Source organism: Rosa chinensis, chromosome 4, assembly GCF_002994745.2.
Source record: "Rosa chinensis cultivar Old Blush chromosome 4, RchiOBHm-V2, whole genome shotgun sequence".
Lineage (NCBI taxonomy): Eukaryota > Viridiplantae > Streptophyta > Magnoliopsida > Rosales > Rosaceae > Rosa > Rosa chinensis.
The window spans coordinates 45,120,269-45,142,432 of record NC_037091.1 but is presented as its reverse complement, the minus strand read 5'-3'; the positions used below and the strand labels follow the sequence as shown (position 1 = coordinate 45,142,432).

General features: G+C 40.0%; 2 protein-coding genes across 2 annotated transcripts; one reads left to right on the top strand and one right to left on the bottom strand.

Annotated features, from left to right (window-relative positions):
• Positions 1-13,515: 13,515 nt before the first annotated feature.
• Positions 13,516-15,072, top strand: LOC112197903 (probable galacturonosyltransferase-like 4). Its single transcript, XM_024338861.2, has one exon. The coding sequence runs from the start codon at positions 13,652-13,654 to the stop codon at positions 14,693-14,695; it is 1,044 nt and encodes a 347-aa protein (XP_024194629.1). The 5' UTR covers positions 13,516-13,651; the 3' UTR covers positions 14,696-15,072.
• A 323-nt stretch (positions 15,073-15,395) lies between these two features.
• LOC112197902 (AP-5 complex subunit mu) lies at positions 15,396-21,236 on the bottom strand. Its single transcript, XM_024338860.2, has 8 exons — positions 21,074-21,236; positions 20,714-20,851; positions 19,762-20,088; positions 19,016-19,308; positions 17,984-18,882; positions 17,765-17,821; positions 16,273-16,320; positions 15,396-15,933 (listed from the first exon to the last, which is right to left on the bottom strand). Exons 1-8 carry the CDS (start codon positions 21,139-21,141, stop codon positions 15,859-15,861), a joined length of 1,905 nt encoding a protein of 634 aa, XP_024194628.1. The 5' UTR covers positions 21,142-21,236; the 3' UTR covers positions 15,396-15,858.
• Between the last annotated feature and the right edge of the window lie 928 nt (positions 21,237-22,164).

Sequence of the window (22,164 nt, the reverse complement as noted above, 5' to 3'; positions counted from 1 at the left end):
GTCCATTGCGACTCGTTTAATGTCACGCCCCTGATTTTTCTCCAACAATAAAAATCGATATATATAATCCCATAATTATACATGCGTGAATATTCAGTCATCAATACAAATACCTGGAACATCTTTCCCATAAAACAAGTACTTACTGATACACTGAATCATCCAAGATAACATACACTCGCTCCACAGAGTTATATATTATACAAATTTACGAATTTAATTGTCATCACAATAAAACGTAAATGCTCCTCAGAGCTTACTGCATAGCGGAAGTCATATATTGGCAAAGCCAACAAAAAAATTTCTTCCTACCCGTTCTGCTGCCAACAAGCTCCTTCAGCTTCAGCCACGATTTTCCTGACCTGCAGGATTAGCCCCTACACCATATACAATGGTGCACCGGGGTTGCCAAACAACAAACCCGGTAAGCTTCTTCAAGCTCGTATGAGTAACTCATGAACATCAATCTACTTAAGGAAACATGCAGCCATGAAACCTTCTAACATTCTATATCCTTTCCACAGAAAAGACAACATGAGTCACCACTATGACCATGCCCTATTTGCTAACTTAACCATCAAGTAGCAATTCAAGTCCCATCTAGACAATTAAAGAAGAATGCCATCGAAACTCTCCTTTAAGCTGCATACCTATGAGTCTCAAGCAACCTCGACCGTTACTCCCATAAGCTATCATGGCAGATAAACTAGAACCCTATTGAAATTGTAATCACTCGTCCTAACCAGAACGTGATTACCTATTTCCTGACTTGATCACCATCTGTGATCTATCACCATCTGTGATCTGTCACCATCTGAGACATATGATTTCAGACTCCGTCTAGTCAGGGAATCAACATCAAGGTCACCATCTGCAACCTGTCACCATCTGTGACCTATAATCATTAGACCCCATCTGGTCTCAGCTCAACCATTGATCACCATCTGTGACTCATGATCTTCAGACCCCATCTGGTCATGAAGTCAAACATCAAGGTTACCATCTGCAACCTGTCACCATCTGTGACGTATGATCTTTAGACCCCATCTGGTCTCAGCTCAACCATTGATCACCATCTATCACCATCTGTGACTCATGATCTTCAGACCCCATCTGGTCATGAAATCAACCATCAAGGTCACCGTCTGCAACCTGTCACTATCTATGATCTATCACCATCTGTGACGTAAGATCTTCTTAGACCCTATCTGGTCTTAAGGTCAACGTTAAGTAAGTCGCATCTGACCTAAAAACGTTACAAGCACCTAGCTTCGACTTTCCTAATCCTTGCTCACCATCTGTGACCCTTGGTACAAAGACCAATACATCTAAAATGAGTCACGCTTGACTCAAAATATAATATCAATCTCAATACTTTTCAAACAATAGAAAACATCTTTTTCTATAATATCGTTTCCTGAAAAGTCGCATTTAACAATAATATGAACACCATCATGCATATTCTTATTCATCACAATCATTCACAAGGATATATATATTTCATCTAAATATATATATGTAGTCATTCACTCAGGAATGCCTACTAATACCAACTATAGTTTGCAGTTAAATAATTAACGCCAAAACAATAATGGTACTTCTGTTCATAAAGGTCCTTGTGAGATTTACTCACCTCGAAACTCCTGCTGCGTCTTCAACCAAACACAAAGCCGGCAATTCACAAATAATCGTCCACTGTACTTCGTCAAGCACCTATTCACATACATTTCCAATTTAGTGACGATTTACATTTGATTTAAGTTCGAAAACCCTCTGTTTTGAACTAAAACCCTCAAAGTGGCGCCAATCGAGGCAAAACCACATCCGAGACCTCCCAAGGTCTCCGGAATACGCCCACGATCGATGTGACCAAACCACAAGTCGATCGGACGCTCGAATCCTCACGGATCGAATAAATCGATCGGTATGAAACTGTAAAAATCATAACAATTTCATACGAACTCCAAAATTTTCATATTATATATCGAAACGCTCGTATCGACGAGTAGAAGACATATAATACCAGAAACAGTTCCTCAAGTGGCCGGAACGCCGCCGGAACGCCACCACAGACGGTGGTGCACCGCCGCCGGCCAAAAACTCATTATTTCACAAAACTCCCAACATTAAAAAGCTTCATCTAAGCATGCTTGTGAACTTTCATAATTGGATCGAAGTCAGAAAACAAGCTTAAGGGATCGAAAACTACCTCACAAGCCGTGAACAGTAATCCCAACTGAGTTGATCGAATTTTCACGTGAATCGATCCAAACAACCACCAAGGATCGATCGGTTAGGAAGTTCTGAGTTCAACCAAGAAAAATCGAAGTCGTGTCGACGTCGGAACTGTGTTTTCCGGCCGGGTCCGATTTCTCCAGTCTGCACCGCCTTGAACTGCCACCGAGACGGAGAATCGCAGTAAGAGAACACCAGAGGGATGACCAGACGGAGGAGGCGACCCTGCTGGCCAAGTTTCAAGGCCGGAGACCGCCGCAGTTGGCCGGAAAAGTCGGGTCGGATCGGCCGGGTTCGGGTCGGGTCAGGCGGTTTTCTTCGATACTGAGGGAGCGGACGAGAGAGAAGAGAGAGAGAGGGAGTGGCTTCCGGAAAAGGAAAATGAGGAAATGAATATATTTTCTGATTTTTCCTTTATATACTAAAACAGAAACTTCTTCCAATAGCCATAACTTCCTCATACGGACTCCGATTCACGCGTTCCGCATGTCCACGAACTCGTATCGACGCGCTCTACAACTTTCGTGAAGGAAGTTTTCCGAGAATCCCAACATATAAAAAGTCAAACTTCACACGACCCCCTAAACTGTGAAATTCAAATATTTATACGTACGAAAACCATTCCATTCCACATACAACCTACGAATAAAGCCTAATAACAATTATTCGTACAACCAGTCCATTATTAATTACCAAAATTACAAAATGAAAATCCAGGTCATCACATTTAATGTTTTGATCTTAGGGTCAGGTTTACCTAAGGATCCGGAGTTGTAGGTTGTGACCTCAGGCAAATATATCGGGAACCACGCCTTTGGCCGGATAAGTGGTTACGATCAGTTAGAGCTCTTGTCTGTCTGCCATCGTACTTCATGATCTAAATTGGTTACTTACGACTCTTGAGCACACATTTTTATTGTCCAGGTTAGACCGGAGTATCATATTCGATTTGTTTGGTTAACAATAGATATGATTTGTCATTGTGTTGACTTTTATTGTTCAAGTTGGACTGGATTTTCATATTGATTTGTTAGGTTAACATTTTATATGATTTTTGCCACGGTGTGGGTCATATTGTTTCTTTTCGGAAAAGAATATTGAGTTTTTAAGGAAATTGGTAGGTGTGTATTGTTCCTTAAATTGAATCAGTGGATTCCTCGTGGTTTGGGTGAGTTGTTCCTTCGAGTTGAAAGGTTTTTCTCGTTATTCGTGTGAGTTGTTTTCTTCAAGTTGAAAGATTTTTCAAGTTTTCGAGTGAGTTGTTTTCTTCAAGTTGAAAGGTTTTCCTTGTTATTCGCGTGAGTTGTTTGCGTGAGTTGCTTCCTTGATTTGAATGGGTGGTTTTCTCGTGATTGGTGTGAGTTGTTTCTATTGATGTATTTGAGTTTACTCATACAAGCTTTCATAAGCTTAGTGGTATGTCTGTTGCAACTCGGTGCACTATTCGATGGTGTAGGGGTTGATCATGCAGGTCAGGGTAATCGCGGGTGGAACTGAGATCTAGTAGCAGTTGTACGGGTAGGAAGCTAATTTTGTGGTTTTACTGTTGTTAAGACTTCCACTATGTAGTGAGCTCTAAGGAGCATTTACTTATTATTTTGTTATGCAACTTAATTCGTAAATTTGTGTAATGTAATATATGACTCTACGGAGCAGGTTTGTATTACCATTATGCGTTCAAGGCATCAGTATATACTTGGTTCAAAAGGAAAAAGTTTTCTAAGTATTTGTATTGATGAATGAACCATTCACGTCCGGTATAATTGTCAAATTATCTTGATTTTTAATTAGCTTAAAAATAGGGGTGTGACTGGTACCAACACCACTTCTTGTCTTATAGCTTGTCCTACAGCGGAAGAGTATGTAATGACCATTCTAACTTGAGATTAATGAAAATAGTTGTGATTGATTCAATTTTTTTTTTTTATTAATATTTATATATATGGTAGACTTTAAAGAATTTTAAGAAAATTATTATTTTATGCTGTTAGTGAGATTATTATTTAACTGAGGTTATCAATTTATCTCAAATTCACTCATCAAAGTTTTACTATATTTGAGCTTTTGATTTTGTAATTAGAGATGAAGCTGGAAATCCTATAATTGCCTCTACTAAGAATGTTGGAATTACAGATGTCCTAACATCTGAAGCTTTTGATCTGAGGGTAGGATTACAAACAACCTATCTACATGGCATGAATTTTCTACATGTTGAATGATGTAGAACCGTTGGCAAGAAGTGTTAATGTCTAAAAGTTCAGCGGTAGCTGAACCTTAGTTAACGCTGATCCGATGGGCGGACCGCTACTTGTGATATTCAGAGCTTCTGTTTACCTATCAAGTAAAATACAGAGGGCGTTAGAGGGAGACCGCGTTGGGCGGTCTTCTCTTCTCCGATGCCTAAGTTAGTCAATGTATTTATGTTGACAGAGTAACAGTAGGTGAGTTGTAAAATGCGTAATTAATGAGGAGAGAGGAGAGAACCTTTTATAGGTGAGGAGGGAACTGATCTTCTCCATGTTCTTCGATTTGGGACTGATATGCTTCAGTCCCCAGATTCTGGGGCTTCTGATGCTAACTTGGCTCGGCGCGTCAACGGTGATCTGGGGGTGAGCCGGGGCTCAGGCAGTAGCCTGTTTGGCTGTGTTTCCTTAGGTCACACAGTTGGCTGTAGTTGGTACCGTTGGCGGTATCATGAGTGTGGCTCATTATAGCTAATTATGCTTGTAAATGCTCATGTAAGTACAAGAAGAATTGAAGAACAGCTCGATCAATCCAAAGGAAAACCCAGTTTGCTGCAAATTTGGCATTTGGTGTCCGAATTAGGATCGCTATCCTTTCTGGAAAGGGAACGACACTAGGAAAAAAACTCGCCTCTTTGCCACAATGTGTGGGCTTTTTCGGGCTTTCGGGGTCATGTAGGGCCTCAAAACTGTAATTTACTATTTTTCAGAATTTTTGGTTTCCTAGTTTGTTTTAGATTTGTTTTGATTTTACCCGTGGGCTTTAGGGTTTCATTGTTAGTCACCCTAGAGTTTCTTTTTTCATATATAAGCAACCTTAAATTGCTGTAGAACCTTTCTTTTATCATATTATCAATCAAATTGAGAGTTTTCTCATTTATCTCTAGTAGACTCTAGAATCCTTGTTTTAGGTTTATTGCTTGTAAACCTAGGGTTACTTTTCGACTGTGTCAGGTGGTATCAGAGCAGGTCTTCCTTGTCTCTCCTATTTACCTTAGTAGTAATGGGTGAAGTTATAAAAGCATATCTTGATGCTCTTACCGTAGTGTTTACTGCTGCCTTCAACACCGTGAATACTCAGATTGGAGAAATTCGTGGTTTTTGGGAGAGAGGAACAATAACAACAACAACAACAACAACAATAGGAATAGAGGCAGGGAAGGAGGCCAGCGAGTTAGGGATCCATGTGGTGAAGTTGTTGATAATAATTCAGAATCTGATTCTGAAGAAGAAATTGTGCAACCTGAACAACAAGGACAAGCGTACCAAGATTACCAAGTCAAGGCTGAAATCCCTTTCTTTTCGGGCAACTTGGGTGTGGAAGATTATTTGGATTGGCAGCTTCAGGTGGACAAATTCTTTGAGATTATGGAGGTGCCTGAACACAAGCAGGTTAAGCATGTTGCCTGGCGATTGAAGAGTACTGTTGCAGTTTGGTGGGATAAGTTGCAGAATACTCGAAAGAAGCAGAGGAAGCAGGGCATTAAAACATGGCGAAGAATGAAACAGCTGATGATGGAGAGGTTCTTACCAGATGATTATGAGCAGATTCTGTATAGGTTGTATATTTATTGTGACCAAGGCACTAGGACCGTGGCTGAGTATACTGCTGAGTTCTTATGCTATTCAGAGCGTAATGAACTAGGAGAAACTGAAAGTCAGAAGGTGGCTCGCTATATCAGTGGGCTGAAGCCTGCTATTCAGGAGAAAATTGGGTTGCAAATTGTGTGGCCTGTGACAGAAGCTTCAAGCATAACATTGAAAGCAGAATTATTAGAGAATCCTTCACGAGCTTCTTCTTTCCAGAGGTATACCTATCAAAGGAGCACAAAGTTGATGAACTCCTCAGCTGGCAAGGGTAAAGCCATACAGCAGAATACAGAGAGTGCTCCTAGGGTTTCCCATCCTTCTTTTAAAGGGACTAGCGGTTCTGGCAGTTCTAGTGGTGCTCAAAATCGGGTCCCAAATCAGAAGCATAATAATCCTTATGCGAGGCCTACAACAGAAATCTGCTATAGATGCAATAAGCCTGGACATAGGTCTAATGTGTGTCCTGAGAGGAGACAAACTGCCCTTATGGATGATTATGATGAAGATGATGAAGAAGTTGGAAGAGGTGATTAATATGAAGAGGTTGATTTTGTGGTGGAGGAGTCTCCCGACAAGGTTAATTTTGTGTTGCAGAGGATCTTATTATCTCCTAAGGAAGATGGGCAGCGACGCAATATTTTCAGGTCACTTTGTTCCATTAATAACAAAGTGTGCAATCTGATTGTGGATAATGGGAGCTGCGAAAATTTTGTAGCCCGAAAGTTGGTAGATTATTTGCAGTTACCTACACAGCCTCATGAGGCACCTTATTCTCTGGGGTGGGTCAAGAAAGGTCCACAAGTTCGAGTTGCTGAGTCCTACAAAGTACCAGTATCCATTGGTAAGCATTATAAAGATGAAGTTTTGTGTGATATTATTGATATGGACGCTTGTCATATTTTATTTGGGTGAGCTTGGCAATATGATGTGGATGTGACTTCTAAAGGCAGAGATAATGTGATGATGTTTATGTGGAATAGTCATAAAATTGCCATAGCTCTTGTTTATCAATTTGAGAGGTCTGGTGTAAAGAAAGGGGAGAGTTTTCTGACCTTGTCTAGCAGTGAATTAAAGATGGAGGAAGCCTTTAAAGAATATGAAGTTATTTGTCCAGTAATGATTAAAAGGTTGTTGACTGCAGAAAAGGAAGATATGGTGATCCCTAAGGAAGTGCAGAATATGTTGGGAGAGTTTGAGGAGTTGATTTCGGATGAGCTGCCTAACGAGTTACCACCTATGAGGGACATTCAGCATCAGATTGATTTGGTTCCTGGAGCAAGTTTGCCAAATCTGCCCCATTACCGCATGAGTCCTAAGGAGAATGAGATTTTGAGGGAGCAGATTGAAGACTTGCTGAAGAAAGGGTTCATTCGTGAAAGTATGTGTCCTTGTGTAGCTCCAGTCCTCCTTTTTCCTAAGAAGGGCAATCAATGGAGAATGTGTTTTGATAGCAGGGCCATAAATAAGATAACAGTGAAGTACATGTTTCCTATTCCTCCTTTAGAGGACATACTTGATGAGCTGGAGGGTTCCAAGGTGTTTACAAAGATAGATCTTCGAAGTGTTTACCACCAGATTTGAATCAAGCTAGGGGATGAGTGGAAGACAGCCTTTAAGAGCAAGGATGGGCTATATGAGTGGATGGTGATGTCATTCGGGTTGTCTAATGCACCTAGCACTTTTATGAGGCTTATGAACCAGGTTCTTCGTCCTTTTATTGGTTCTTTTGTCGTGGTGTATTTTGATGATATATTGATATATAGCAGGACCAAAGAAGAACATCTGGTACATTTGAGGCAGGTTTTGGGAGCTTTACAGGAAAATAAATTGTACATCAACCTGAAAAAGTGTACTTTCTGTACCAGCAAGCTGTTGTTTCTGGGTTTTGTGGTTGGAGAAGAAGGCGTTCAGGTTGATGAAGAGAAGGTACGAGCTATAAGAGAATGGCCAGCTCCAAAAACAGTTTCTGAGGTGCGGAGCTTCCATGGTTTGGCTACTTTCTACAGGAGATTTGTACGAGATTTCAGTACCATTACTGCTCCTATTACTGAATGTTTGAAGAACAAGAAAAGAGCTTTGCTTTAATCAAGGATAAACTTTGTACTGCACCGGTTCTTGCTCTTCCCAATTTTGACAAGGTGTTTGAGGTTGAATGTGATGCTAGTGGCGTGAAAGTAGGTGCTGTGTTATCACAAGAGAAGAGGCCAGTAGCATTCTTTAGTGAAAAGTTGAGTGAAGCTCGTCAAAAGTGGAGTACTTATGATCAGGAATTTTACGCAGTGTTCCGGCTATTGAAGCAATGGGAGCACTACCTAATTCAGAAAAAGTTTGTATTGTTCACTGATCATCAGGCCTTGAAGTACCTTAACAGTTAGAAAATTGTGAACAAGATGCATGCAAGGTGGGTGAGTTTTCTGTAGAAATTTCCTTTTGTGATTCAGCATAAATCTAGTACTCTTAATAGGGTAGCAGATGCTTTGGGTAGGAGGGCTTCCTTGCTGGTCACTTTAGTTCAGGAGATTGTGGCTTTTGATCTCTTGAAATAATTATACGAGGAAGACGTTGATTTTAAGGAGATTTGGGCCAAGTGCAGTAGCAATCATGCAGTTGCAGATTTCTATGTGAATGATGGTTATTTATTCAAAGGCAATCGACTATGTATTCCTAGCTCATCGTTGAGGGAGAAACTGATCAGAGATTTGCATGGAGGGAGTTTGAGTGGACACTTGGGCTGAGACAAAACTATTGCTAGCCTTGAGGAAAGGTATTTATGGCCACAACTGGAGAAGGATGTAGGAGCTATTGTAAGGAAGTGCTACACTTGCCAGGTTTCTAAGCGTTAGTCCCAAAATACTGGTCTTTATTTACCTTTACCTGTTCCTAATGATATTTGGTAGGATCTTGCTATGGATTTTGTGTTGGGGTTACCCCGAACCCAAAGGGGTGTGGATTCTGTGTTTGTGGTAGTTAACAGGTTGTCCAAGATGGCGCACTTTATAGCTTGTAGGAAGACTACTGATGCTTCCAATATAGCCAAACTGTTTTTCAGGGAGGTGGTTCGTTTGCATGAAGTGCCCAAGTCCATTACTTCTGATAGAGACATGAAGTTTCTTAGTCACTTCTGGATTACTTTGTGGAGGATGTTTGGCACAGCTTTGAATGGTAGTAGCACAGCTCATCCTCAAACTAATGGGCAGACAGAGGTTACTAACAGAACTTTGGGTAACATGGTCAGGAGTGTTTACGGAGATCAGCCCAAATAGTGGGATTATGCTTTGCCACAGGTGGAGTTTGCTTATAACAGTGCTGTGCATAGTGCAACAAGGAAGTCACCATTCTCATTAGTTTATATTGTTGTTCCTCGATATGTGGTTGATTTGGTGAAGCTTCCTAAGGTTTCTGGTGTTAGTGTTGCTGCTGAGGGCATGGCTAGAGATGTGCAAGCTATTAGAGAAGAAGTTAAGGCCAAGTTGGAAGGAACTAATGCTAAGTATAAAGTTGCAGCTGACAAGCATCGAAGAGTTAAAGTGTTCCAAGAGGGCGATGACGTGATGTTGTTTCTGCGGAAGGAGAGGTTTCCTGTTGGTACCTACAACAAGCTGAAGTCAAGAAAATATGGTCCTTTTAAGGTGTTGAAGAAGATCAACGACAATGCTTATGTTGTTGCACTTCCAAATTCAATGGGCATTTCTAACACGTTTAATGTTGCTGATCTGCATGAGTTTTGTGAAGATGAGGTTCTTTATTCTGAAGAGAACTCAGGGTTGAGTTCTTCGAAGGTGGAGGAGACTGATGTAGAACAGCTGGCAAGAAGAATCGAAGAACAGCTCGATCAATTCAAAGGAAAACCCGGTTTGCTACAAATTTGGCATTCGGTGTTCGAATTGTGATTGCTATACCTTTCCGGAAAGGGAACGACACCAGGAACAAAACTCATCTCTTTGCCATGACATGTGGGATTTTTCGTGCTTTCAGGGTTGTTTAGGGCCTCAAAACTACAATTTACTATTTTTCAGAATTTTCTGTTTCCTAGTTCGTTTTGGATTTTGTTTTGTTTTTACCCGTGGGCTTTAGGGTTTCATTGTTAGTCTTCCTAGGGTTTTTTTTCCTCATATATAAGCAATCTTAAATGGCTGCAGAACCTATCTTTTATCATATTATCAATCAAATTGAGAGTTTTCTCATTTATCTCTTGTGGACTCCAGAATCCATGTTTTAGGTTTGTTGCTTATAAACCTAAGGTTACTTTCAGACTGCGTCATTGAAGGTGAAAAATCTTAATTGATTGCATCAATAATATAAGTGATGTAGGAGCATATGTGACAATATCAAATGCATCATTTGATATTTAAGTATGGATCTGTAATCGTCAATAATTATTGTCTAGACAATCTTAGGGCATCTTTTTTGCATCTAATTTGGGATTTACTTTTAATTCTCTTTTCAATTTAGTTTAAATATACTTATTATCCAAGAATTGTGAACCCTACAAATATGGGTATTATAATCGTTGTTAGATAGCTTATGGTTTATGAATAATATTAGTTTATTTGAGGCATGGATTTGCCATTCTTTAAGAGTTTGCTACTCCTTATTTCTGGTGTCTGTTGAGTGACTATTGGTGGCATGTATTCGATACCTTTTCCCCATCAATTGGTATCAGAGTTTGGTGGATTCCATGTCTCAGGTCAGGCGAAGAAGGGGAGGTTTTCGAATGGAGGATCGTGACATCAACAACGACATGGTTGAAATCAAAAGGATGCTTCAGCAACTTACGGTACATATTGATCGCATCGAAGCTCGACGACAACATCAGAAGATTTCCGATGGGGAGAGAGACGTTACCACCTATCATCAACGTGTTAATCGTATCGAAACTTGCTACCAAGATAGTGACGGTTCCGACAGGGAGATATGCGTTGGCCCAATTCATAATTGTGCTCCGCTGTGTGAGTCAAATGAACAGGGACATAGTACTTTCAACTATTCCGGTTGTAAGTCCACTATCTTTAATTTTCCATTTGTTGAGGAAGTATTTTTAGAAAAAGAAAAAAATAATTTCATGAGTTTTGATATACCACCGAAGTATGATTGTTATGAAGATTCAGAAGTTTGTGATGGTCCTTTGTGTGGAGGACCAAAGGAAAAATGATTTTGTTCCTAGAAATTGTGATGATGAAGACGACAATAAAGCCACAATCAAGTCAATATTGTGGAAAGATATTGAGCATAAATTTGTTGATTTTGTTGGAGTTAATGCATTCATTATGCATATTCCCAAAAAATTAGTTAATCTTGTCACTCAGATAAAAGATGGTGAGAAAAATTTTGGGATTGCGAAGTTAATATCGGAGAGAAAATTTATGGGGTCAAGGTTAATCATTTATTCCAAATATCTATTTGTTTGGAAAGGAAGGAAATGTTCAACAAAAGATCTGAAGCAATGGAAGACTTTGTCAGGATTTCTTCAATCAATGACTCGAATTCGCCGGCGAATTCTTTCCAACAAGGGGAGTCTGATGCAGGAGCATATGTGGCAATATCAAATGCATCATTTGATATTTAATTATGGATCTGTAATCGTCAATAATTATTGTCTAAACAATCTTAGGGCATCTTTTTTGCATCTAATTTGGGACTTACTTTTACTTCTCTTTCCAATTTTGTTTGTTTTTTTTTTTTAGAAGATGAAATTTCTATTAATAACCAAACAGATTACATAGCATTGGATCCATAGTTACCGGACCGTCAACATGAGTGACTTCCATGAGCCAAAAAGGATCAACCCCTAACCAAATTTTACTCCCATACTCGCGAGGTACAATGAGTAACAACCAAACCTGTACCGATACAACTCAGCCACCAACAATAAGATGAACTGTTTTCACCCGTTCGGACACCGCGTCCCAAAACAGCCAGACTACGTGTAAGGGTGATTCACCATCACGTTGATAACCAGAAAGCACCGTCAGAAGACCAGACCATGACACCATAACAATGACATCGACACTCCACTAAAACACCCAAACCCTCGCTCAAGGGAGGAGGGACTTATTAATCCTAACCACGAACTAAAGAATAAAAGACTAAAACAACACAGAAATAAACTGCCACAATCAACTTTCCTTCTCCACAAAATTGACTCAAGCTTCACAGAAAAACCACAGCAAAGTTGGGATTGAGGTTGGTAAACTCGAGCCCAATTATCTGACGTCTAAGCCAAGGACAAAACCAACCTGGAGAGAAACTCCATCTCTGAAATCTCCTTCCACTATAATCCCAAATGACAAAACTCTCCAACCTAGCGCTGTCCCAACACCGACCCAATGTCAATACGCCTTCCAATCTTACCGAGATGACCGCTCCTCGATTCCTTAAGTTTTCTGCAACAGAACACCGATCCGCCGTTGTCTTCATCTGAGAAAAAGAAAACGCCTCCTATCGCCGCCCCCAATCTTGATCACCTCCCGCCACCAAGCGAAAACACGCTGAAACACGCCCATCCGACCATACCCTTCGCTCGCTGATGAGGCTGGTAGCCGTCGTCGACGGGAGGGCGCAGCCGGATAAGCAAAGGAGCCGCCTCCGTTTTTTCCAAACCCTAACTACATTGCTCCAATTTTTGCGGAGCAAAGGACGATAATATTTCTATATTCAATTTAGTTTAAATGTACTTATTATCCAAGAATTGTGAATCCTATAAATATGGGTATTATAATCGTTGTCAGATAGCTTATGGTTTATGAATAATATTAGTTTATTTGAGGCATGTATTTGCCCTTCTTTAAGAGTTTGCTACTCCTTATTTCTGGTGTCTGTTGAGTGACTGTTGGAGGCCTATATTCGATACATTTTCCCCATCAATAAGTCACCCGCTTTGAGGATAAGAATGTTTCTCAAGGACATTCATCATCTTGCTTCAAAATTTTCTGACATTTTCTTCGAGCAGGAGAGAAGTCAACTTTAAAACAGATTCTATTGCAAATCTTGGCCATCATACTATTGTTGTTGTTTGGAGTAGATCTCTTCCTCTAACTGCTACAAATGCTTTTCATCATGATGTATTAAATCTAGGTTGTGTTAGGGGAGGCTTATTAGGCTCGATTGTTTTCTTTTTCCATTGGAAAACGTGAAACTTATTGTGCTGCGTGATGTAATATCGCAACTCAGAATGTATAAAGAAAAACCACTTACAGTAGGTTGGTAGTTGGTAGAGAGGAAATTTATCTTAATTCTTGTTTTCTTAGTGTAGAGGTTGGGGAGGCCAACAAATACCCTAACCAGAAAAACACCTTAGTTTTCGGTAACACAAAATACTCGGAGAAAGATTAAACACATTCTTCCTTAATCTTTTAGTCTATTTTGGTTCAGAAAAGAGGTCTCAAGTCCTCCTTAGTCCAACATAGTCCCGACCTTTTTTCTCTTCCTCACAAATATTTAACCATTCTTCCCCTCTCACCTAACCTCCCAATCTTCCCTCCCATGCACAACCCCCATTTCTAATGCATCCCAATGGCTTCTATGTCCTTTGCCCCTAGGCCTCTAGAAACCCCGACCAAGAACAGATCAAACGCCTTGGTAGGATGGCCTTGTGGGGAGCTTTATCTCCTCACCTTCTACTCCTCGGCCTCATGTGCATCCTCCTCTACCCCAACGTTGGCATTCGCCTCGGCTCTGTCCGTCGTCCCTCCCCGGACATCCCCTTCTTTCGGGAAGCCCCGGCCTTTCGGAACGGTGACCAATGCAGCTCGGGAAATAACACTGACGATATCCATGTGGCCATGACCCTCGACGCCAATTACATCCGGGGCACGATGGCTGCTGTCTTCTCTTTGTTGCAACATTCTACCTGCCCTGAAAACCTCAAGTTCCACTTTCTATCTGCCCATGTTGCGCCGGAGCTATTTTCGAGAATCAACTCCACGTTTCCTTACTTGGACTTCAAGACTTACCCCTTTGATTCAAACAGAGTTCGTGGGAAGATATCAAGGTCCATAAGACGAGCATTGGATCAACCTATAAATTATGCCAGAATTTACCTCGCTGATCTTCTTCCAAGTGATATTAGGCGTGTTATTTACTTGGATTCGGACCTCGTTGTGGTCGACGACATTGCGAAGCTGTGGGGGGTGGACATGGAAGACAAGGTGGTGGCTGCCCCAGAATATTGTCAAGCAAATTTCACACAATACTTCACAGATGCATTATGGTCCGACCCGGATTTGTCAAAGACGTTCCGAGGAAGAAACCCATGTTATTTCAACACAGGAGTGATGGTGGTGGATGTGGATAAATGGAGAAAAGGAGGGTACACACAGAAAGTAGAGGAGTGGATGGCCCTGCAAAAGAGAAAGAGGCTATACCATTTGGGGTCTTTGCCGCCGTTTTTGCTGGTTTTGGCTGGGAACATCAAGGCTGTGGATCACAGGTGGAACCAACATGGGCTTGGTGGTGACAACTTTGAAGGAAAGTGTAGGCGCCTCCACCCAGGTCCCATTAGTCTTCTTCATTGGAGCGGAAAGGGTAAGCCATGGTTGCGGTTGGATTCTAGGAGAACATGTACTGTCGATCATCTTTGGGCGCCATACGATCTCTACCAGTCTTCGAGAAGCTTTCTGGAAGAATAGAAGAGACAGTGACTTGTGACAAACGAGAGAGAGAGCTTCCAAGTCGGAAGAAGAAATGTTGACAGATTCAACTATTCCGCACAACACACACCTTGGCTTGGCATTTCGGATATGGTCAGAGAGGTGTGGAAGTGGCTGCTCCCCGCTCAAAGAATGATGCTGCTTTGAATTGTAAATTATGATAAAACACACAACCAAGAGTAGGACGTCCATGTTGTAAATGTTCCACATGTAATTGTGTATTACCCCAACCAACGAAGCAATTCTTGAATATATGTAGAGTATATAGGTCATTTTCACTACCATCCTTTGTTTTGGCTATTTTAAAGGATTCCTTGTATGACTCATTTTTTAATTACATATCGGCATTTCGATCACTCAAATTTTAAGTCTCAATGTGTAGATTACTTATGTAAATTTTCTGCTAAATTGATAATCGTTAGGGTATCAAATTAGATTAGATCAATGGACGAATCAAATATATCTATTTTAAATCATTCGTGTTTATAATTGTAAATCAAAATTATAAATACCCAAATAATCATAAAAATTTGTAAAATTGATCTAGTTATGAGGACCTAAAACTGAACTGTGGAGATGCCGATATGTGACTGAAAACTTAAAATGACTAAAAATGAATCCCTCCCTAAAAGGGCCCTATATATTAAATTCACACGAAGATTTGAACATCTCTACCACCTTCTCACAATGTCCAAATGCCATTTGAATCTGTCATCATGGGTTTCAAAGGCCAAATTTAAAGGAATAATTTTTTTTTTTTGCAACAGATCTTTCAAAGCAACGCTAGCAAAGTCAATCGAGAGAAGCAAGTGATCAGCAAATTTCCAGCAAATCCTGGGAGAGTTTCCTCTCATTTACAATCCTAAATGGAGTTACATGGATGATCTCCCCCGACTAACTTAAATGTCTGATAGCCGTTTCATGACAAATTACAGCATAAAATGATCTCCCATCTCTTCAAACTGAGGCCAGCTCATAAATAGCAAAGAATCTGTACCTCCTAGTATGCATCAGACTTTTAACAGGAGATAATAAGGATGTAGTCCGCATGTCAGACAAATAAATGCCTCAGACAAATAAATGCCTTCCCCTGATCGCAAACTCACATTTGACATTTCTGGGCTGCCATCAATATCCTTCCCCTATAATTTTGTAGCTGCTACAGCAGATGGGCATCTACCCAATGTATTCCACAATATGTAATCCCCAGATGTAACCTGTTCGCCAAGACGGATGAATAAATCGATGTCCAAGTACATATACTCAATTTCATTCTACACAATGACATTACTTAGAAAAGGATTTGAACTATCTTTGGTCGAACATGATACATAAGTATTTAGCACTATTATGGAACATATTTTGTAAGTACTATATCTGATAGGCAAATGCAAATTCGTACAAAAAGATGCAACACAGTAAATAACATGAACATTGATTTCAGAAAAATGACAACTGATGTGCATGTCAATACGACTACGGTGCAAACTTTTTCTCTTCAACAAGCCAAAAAAGTACATCAAGCTTGGATAAAAGAACTCTAAAAGAAAACCTACCTGAGTAGAGGACTCCACTGGTGCTTTCACAGCCGGATAAATGCTTACCTGCATGTGGCACGAAAAATTAGTGCGCCAGCAAACAATCAAATGCAATGCAGTTTAACTGTTGATCAGAAGATAAAATAAAAACAGAAACAGAAATGATGATGTGAGCTGTGCATAGGCCTGGCATTTAAACCTGTAACCCGCAAACCCGCACTATACCCGCACAAACCCGCCCGTTTATTAATCCGGGCTAAAAAAAGCCCGCATGCAAAAAACCTGCAAATTAACGGGTTTTGCATGCTAAACCCGTTGGAACCCGTTAACTCAAAATCCTTCCCAAAAACCCATTTCCCATTACCCATACGGGTTCCTCATTTTTTATTTTTTATTTTTTTCAACCAGGGCATTTTTATAATTTTTCTTATTCCCCATGAGGATCCGACATTTGGATCTTCGTATAATTGTGAAAAGACGATTCAAAAGGAGATCCATGAGGATTCAACCGTTGGATCGTCGTATAATTTTATGAGGATGATTCTAAAGGCGATCTGGGACTATCCAACTGTTGGATCTTCGTATAATTGTGCAAAGATGATCCAAAAGGCGATCCGTGAGGATTCGACCGTTGGATCGTCATATAATTTTATGAGGATGATTCTAAGGGCGATCCGGGACGATCCAACCGTTGGATCTTCGTATAATTTTGAGAGGATGAACCTAAGGGCGATCCGTGAGGATCTGACTGTTGGATCATAGTATAAATCGGTAAAGATGATCATCTAGGTGATCCGACCGTTGGATCTTCGTATAATTTTGAGAGGATGAACCTAAGGGCGATCCGTGAGGATCATCGTATAAATCAGTAAAGATGATCCTCTAGGTGATCTGTGAGGGTCCGACCGTTGGATCGTCGTATAATTGTGATTTGTGAATTATTTTTTGTCAAAAAAGGAAAGGAAAAAAATCTAAAAAGATAGAAAATAAAAAATTTCAAAATAGAAAACCAAAAAAGTTCATATAGAGAAAATGGCAAATGAGGGATTATATACATAAGTCTTAATTGGTTTTAGTTGCTTTGATAAAAAGTTAAAAAATAAAAAATGTTTATGGGTCTTAACGGGTTTTAACGGGTTCCAACGGCAAACCCGCCAGGTTTGGCCCGCGAAACCCGTAAAGCTAACGGGTTCTTACCGGGTCGGCTCGTTAAGAACCCGCACCATACCCGCACTATACCCGCACGTTGCCAGGCCTAGGTGCACATTGAGATATAGAATTTGACAAATTGGATAATTCTGATATACACTAGGAAGCATGTACCAAAATTGAAAACGAAGAGAGTTTTTAGTTAGTAAATATCAGTTAAAAAGTAGGGAATTTCAGATTATATGATGCATTTAAGAAACATAATGATGGAAAACCAAATGCAACAAGAACCCTCCTATTCTTCCTTATCTCTGGGTTGCTGTAATGATGTGAGAGCATATATAAAGGAGTCACAACTTACAGATTTCGGATCAATTGACATTCCAGACAATGAAGCTCCAACAATTTTGAAGGACACCTGTAAACATGAGTCAGACCGTGCTTCTGTAAAAGCTAGCTCTTCAATGAATTTGTAAACACTTTGTACACAAACCCTTTTAAACCAATTATGGGCTGAGGTGATTTTGAGTTCATAACATGTCCAATTAAATTTGAGAAAGCAAAAAGAAATAGAAAATACCTTGGCATAGTTGTATGCATGCCAGCAAAATGGCTCCTCCAGATCGGCAGGATGAAGATCCTTGCCCATTTTCTCCATTAAGAACTCCTCTACATTGACCATACTATTATTATTACCATCCGTCTCAATATCACTATCTTCATCAGTTATGATTCCAAAGGCCAAACTAGACGGAGGTAATATTTGGGGTTTCCATGGTGCAAACTGGACTTTACCAGGAAAAGTTGCCTCGATACTTTTCCCACTAAGACCCCGCCCGCCCATTATAATCTTCCATTCAACAGAATGCTCTGTAGTTGAAACTATTCCGACCGAGGGAGTCCCATCAAAAGATACAACCCGTCTCCTTGGAAAAGGCATAGTCACAGTACAAAACTCCATTGTGAGAGGAGACTTGTAACCATCCATTAGCCGTAATTTGAATAAAAAATCACCTTTATCCTCAGATACCATAGACAATTGGTAAAATCCCTTTATGGGTGGTCCAATACCACAGACTGCTTGGTAACGCATTAAAGCAAAATTACCTAATGGTGGTGAAAACATCACAGCCTGCTTATCAACACCTTGTTCTGGAACTTGAGCACAAGGATGAAATGATAAAACTTCAATCTTATCTGAGTTCAGTCCTATCAAGGGGAAGGACACATCAGGCAATCCTTCTAACTCTGCTCGGCAATTTATATGTCCAGAAATTAATATACTATCTGGAATCTCATCTCGGTCGTACATAGCAGCATGGACAGTCTCATGAATAGAAAATAGAATTCTCTGCCTTCCTTTGTATAGGTAAGGCTTCCATGCTGGTTGCTTCAGGTCTGAAGGAGGAAGATCAGATGACGAAAAACCATTAGCCTTAATGGAAATGATATTGGGGAAGCTCAAATCCATCAGCGTTCCTGCATGTACAATATACAAGCACATGAGAGGCTAGCTAGAAAAAGGTCTATGCAAGCTGATCCACTAATTTGCAACAGTGATCATGATAATAAAGAAAACAAGATGAGAAATACCATAATAAAAAGTACGAACCAAAGGGCATTGAACTGCTTATGAAAGTTCGAAGTGCATCTTTATCTAAAGGCCTAGAACCAGTCTTGTTAGCATCTGATGTCACAGTTCCAGTCACAGCACTGCTAGTAGGGCTCGAGGATGCAACTGGTGCTGCAATTGGTTTTGCCCTTGAGGAAATGCTCGATATTCCTATGCTGCCAGTTAGCGAATCCAATAGACCTCCAACAGATGGAGATGCATTGACAACTACCTCAGGTTCCACGACGTCGCCAGTTATTATGTCACCAATTGCATGTGCCGCCATAAATGCCCTAAGAGAAAAGAAAAAGAAAAACTTCTTAATGTCTTTGGAGAAACTCATACATGCCATGTGATACAGTGAAAGCCCATTTTACAAACAATCAAGTCGATTTCCTCCTATATATATTGAGGAAATGAAATTTAGTCAAAGAGAGTAAAAAGGAAAACACTTCATCCCACAAATTTGAAGCAAACACAAGCATACTAACAAGAGCTTATCATTTACACAAACATCAGGGCTACACTAATCTCAATATGCATCCCAATAAATTTAGTGGTGGCTTCACAACACTACTAAGCTGAAAAGTTTGCAAATTGTTTCCAACATCAGCTTGATGTTGTAGGGAATGAGAAACAAAGTAAAAAGGAGTTTTGAAACAAGAGGGAGAAATATATGGAAAATAGTTCAAAATTTTTATAGCATGATATTCTTCTAGAAAAACACTGCAAGTAACTTACCATACCCTGTGATGGATGGAAGATCGAGCAGAATGGAAGATATATTGTCCTCCACACCAACAGCATTGCCACAATCAGATCTATTACATAATCTTGCATATGCCTTCAAATGCCTCGGCTCTACTAAAGGCAATATCAGGATGCAAAAATGGCCCTTTGTGTGCAAGACTAAAGGCCACAGCAAATTATTTTTATCATTATTGCCATACCCTTCCTTTTCTTTGCACATGTAAATTCCAATTATATGACGGGTAATTGGATCATCAACCCAAGAATCTGAGCCTTTAGCTGACTGATTTACACGTATTCCACACCCACGAATAGAGCCCTCTCTGCACATAATAGAAAGGTTAGTAAAAACTGGCAATAAACAGACAAAGTTACCAAAATCATTTGGGGGAGGGGGACCGGATTTTTCAATAAAAGGAAAACCAAAAGGGGGACAAAAGTTAAAAGACAAAGTCACTTGTTATCATGATAAACCATAACCCCAAAACTACAAAGTCTCTGAGTGAATGTGAGATGAGGGAGCATATATGCAAACCTCAAAATTAACTTGTTTGAACAAATGTTTAGCTATTTTAGCACATTCCTTATGATTCAGTAAGTTAAGTTGGTACGTAGTAAGGCATAGCTCTCACTTGCACAGTTGGGGGATGATAGATAATGCAATTAAAAAATCAGCGAAGCTATACACTTTCAATAATTTGTACAACTAAATATACATTCTACATGTAAACCTCACAATTAACTTTTCCAAACCAAATTGGAGCTATTATAGTACATTCTTCATGATTCAATCAGTTAGGCCAATCAAGATTACGGCACGATTCTCGCTTGCACAGTTGAAGGATGGATAGATAATCCAAAACAACCAAAGCGATACAAATCTTAGCAAATACATTCTCCATCCAGAAAATTAAAAATAGAGAAACAGAAGAGAAAAGCTCATCTGACCTTCTCTTTCTGTCCACAAATGCAGCAGCTAACTCGGAATCACTAGGAAGTAAAGGAAACACAGTGTCATTGAGACCGCCATCAGTAGAGCTCTCCTTGCAAGCTCCCCGCCACCGCTTCTCCACCACCGGAAACCTCCTGCAAGCACAAACCAACTCAGCTAAGTAACGACTCGTCAGAAACACAATCAGATCCTCACAAACAACCAATTGAAATTTCTCACAAATCGATCAGAATCAAAGCCATAGAGTAACAAGTATAGGCTAGGGCACCAAATGGAGTTGAAATTGAAGCGGAGAAGAGAGGAAGAGAGGAAGAGAGGAATTGAGGTGTGTGGGAATAAGGGGAAGAGAGGAAGACCTGGAGAAGACGACGGCGTCGAGGCTGTTGAGGATCCAGATGGCTCTGATGCTACTACCTTGGGGCATCGCTTCTCTGATTCTCTCAGAACGTGAATGAGAGAGAGAGAGAGAGAGAGAGCGCTGCGGGTTATGGAAATGTTGAATTCCTCGATGCGCTGTCGTTTAACAGAGCAAACCAATTTACCGTCGAGTAGTAATCAAGATTTTGGATTTTTTTTTTTTTTTTTTTTTTGAGGAAGGATAATTTGGATCATGAATTTCCATTTACGTGACGGTACATTTATATTTTCCTAACAGGAGTCGAATAAAACCTAAATCAATATTATCCTCTATGAAAAAAGAGTGAAATTATTATTATAGGCGAGTTAACGTTAGAACCTGAGAGAGGGATCCAAAGGCTGTTATATCTCTTTTTCATTTTCATTAAGAGTTCTTATTGCTAATCCTAAAGTGGGTCCTATAAAAATTTCATCTATTCTTAATCTCGTGTAAAAATCAATATGGGGTTTCACTTACAGAGTGGTGGTCTTACTTAATTATGAAGTCAAGTCAATACGTTTTAGAAAGAAATATTTGAATAGAAATCTCATCGATATCATTAATTTTATAAAATAAAAACTCAATAAGTTGTAATCTCGTTAGACTATTTCGTTTAGTGCGATACAAAAAGAAAGATGATGAGAACTTTACATGAACTAAAATGTAGATTTAGTGGAACCCAATTTTCAAATGTAACATTGATTTAGCCGCACCCATCTCATCACTAATCGGTGGCATCATAAGAATTTCTGCGAACCATGAAATGCATTGTCCCTCAATATATAAATAGATGTCGGACTTAATTCACAAAAAACCAAAGAAAAGAAGATTGTACTCTACCATTTGACAATTTTTCTCTTCTATATAAAGCCTCTGGCTATATCTCTGTGCACCCAACCCAAATAAGTAGGGGTGGGCATTTTGTACCGAAAATGCGGTTACCTTCCCAAACAGCACCGAAAAAACGGTTCGGTAACCGCACTGAACTAAATCGGTTTCGTTTTATGATCACACTGCACCGAACAGTATAAAAGCGGTTCGGTTGCGGTT

Excerpts from the sequence above, each read along its gene's own strand:
- LOC112197903 (XM_024338861.2), top strand. The coding sequence starts at position 13,652 with ATGGCCTTGTGGGGAGCTTTATCTCCTCACCTTCTACTCCTCGGCCTC.
- LOC112197902 (XM_024338860.2), bottom strand. The coding sequence starts at position 21,141 with ATGCCCCAAGGTAGTAGCATCAGAGCCATCTGGATCCTCAACAGCCTC. Across the intron at positions 20,089-20,713 it reads TTTGTGGACAGAAAGAGAAG|AGAGGGCTCTATTCGTGGGT; the intron begins GTCAGATGAGCT and ends TATTATGTGCAG. Across the intron at positions 16,321-17,764 it reads TGTCAATTGATCCGAAATCT|GTAAGCATTTATCCGGCTGT; the intron begins GTAAGTTGTGAC and ends TGCCACATGCAG.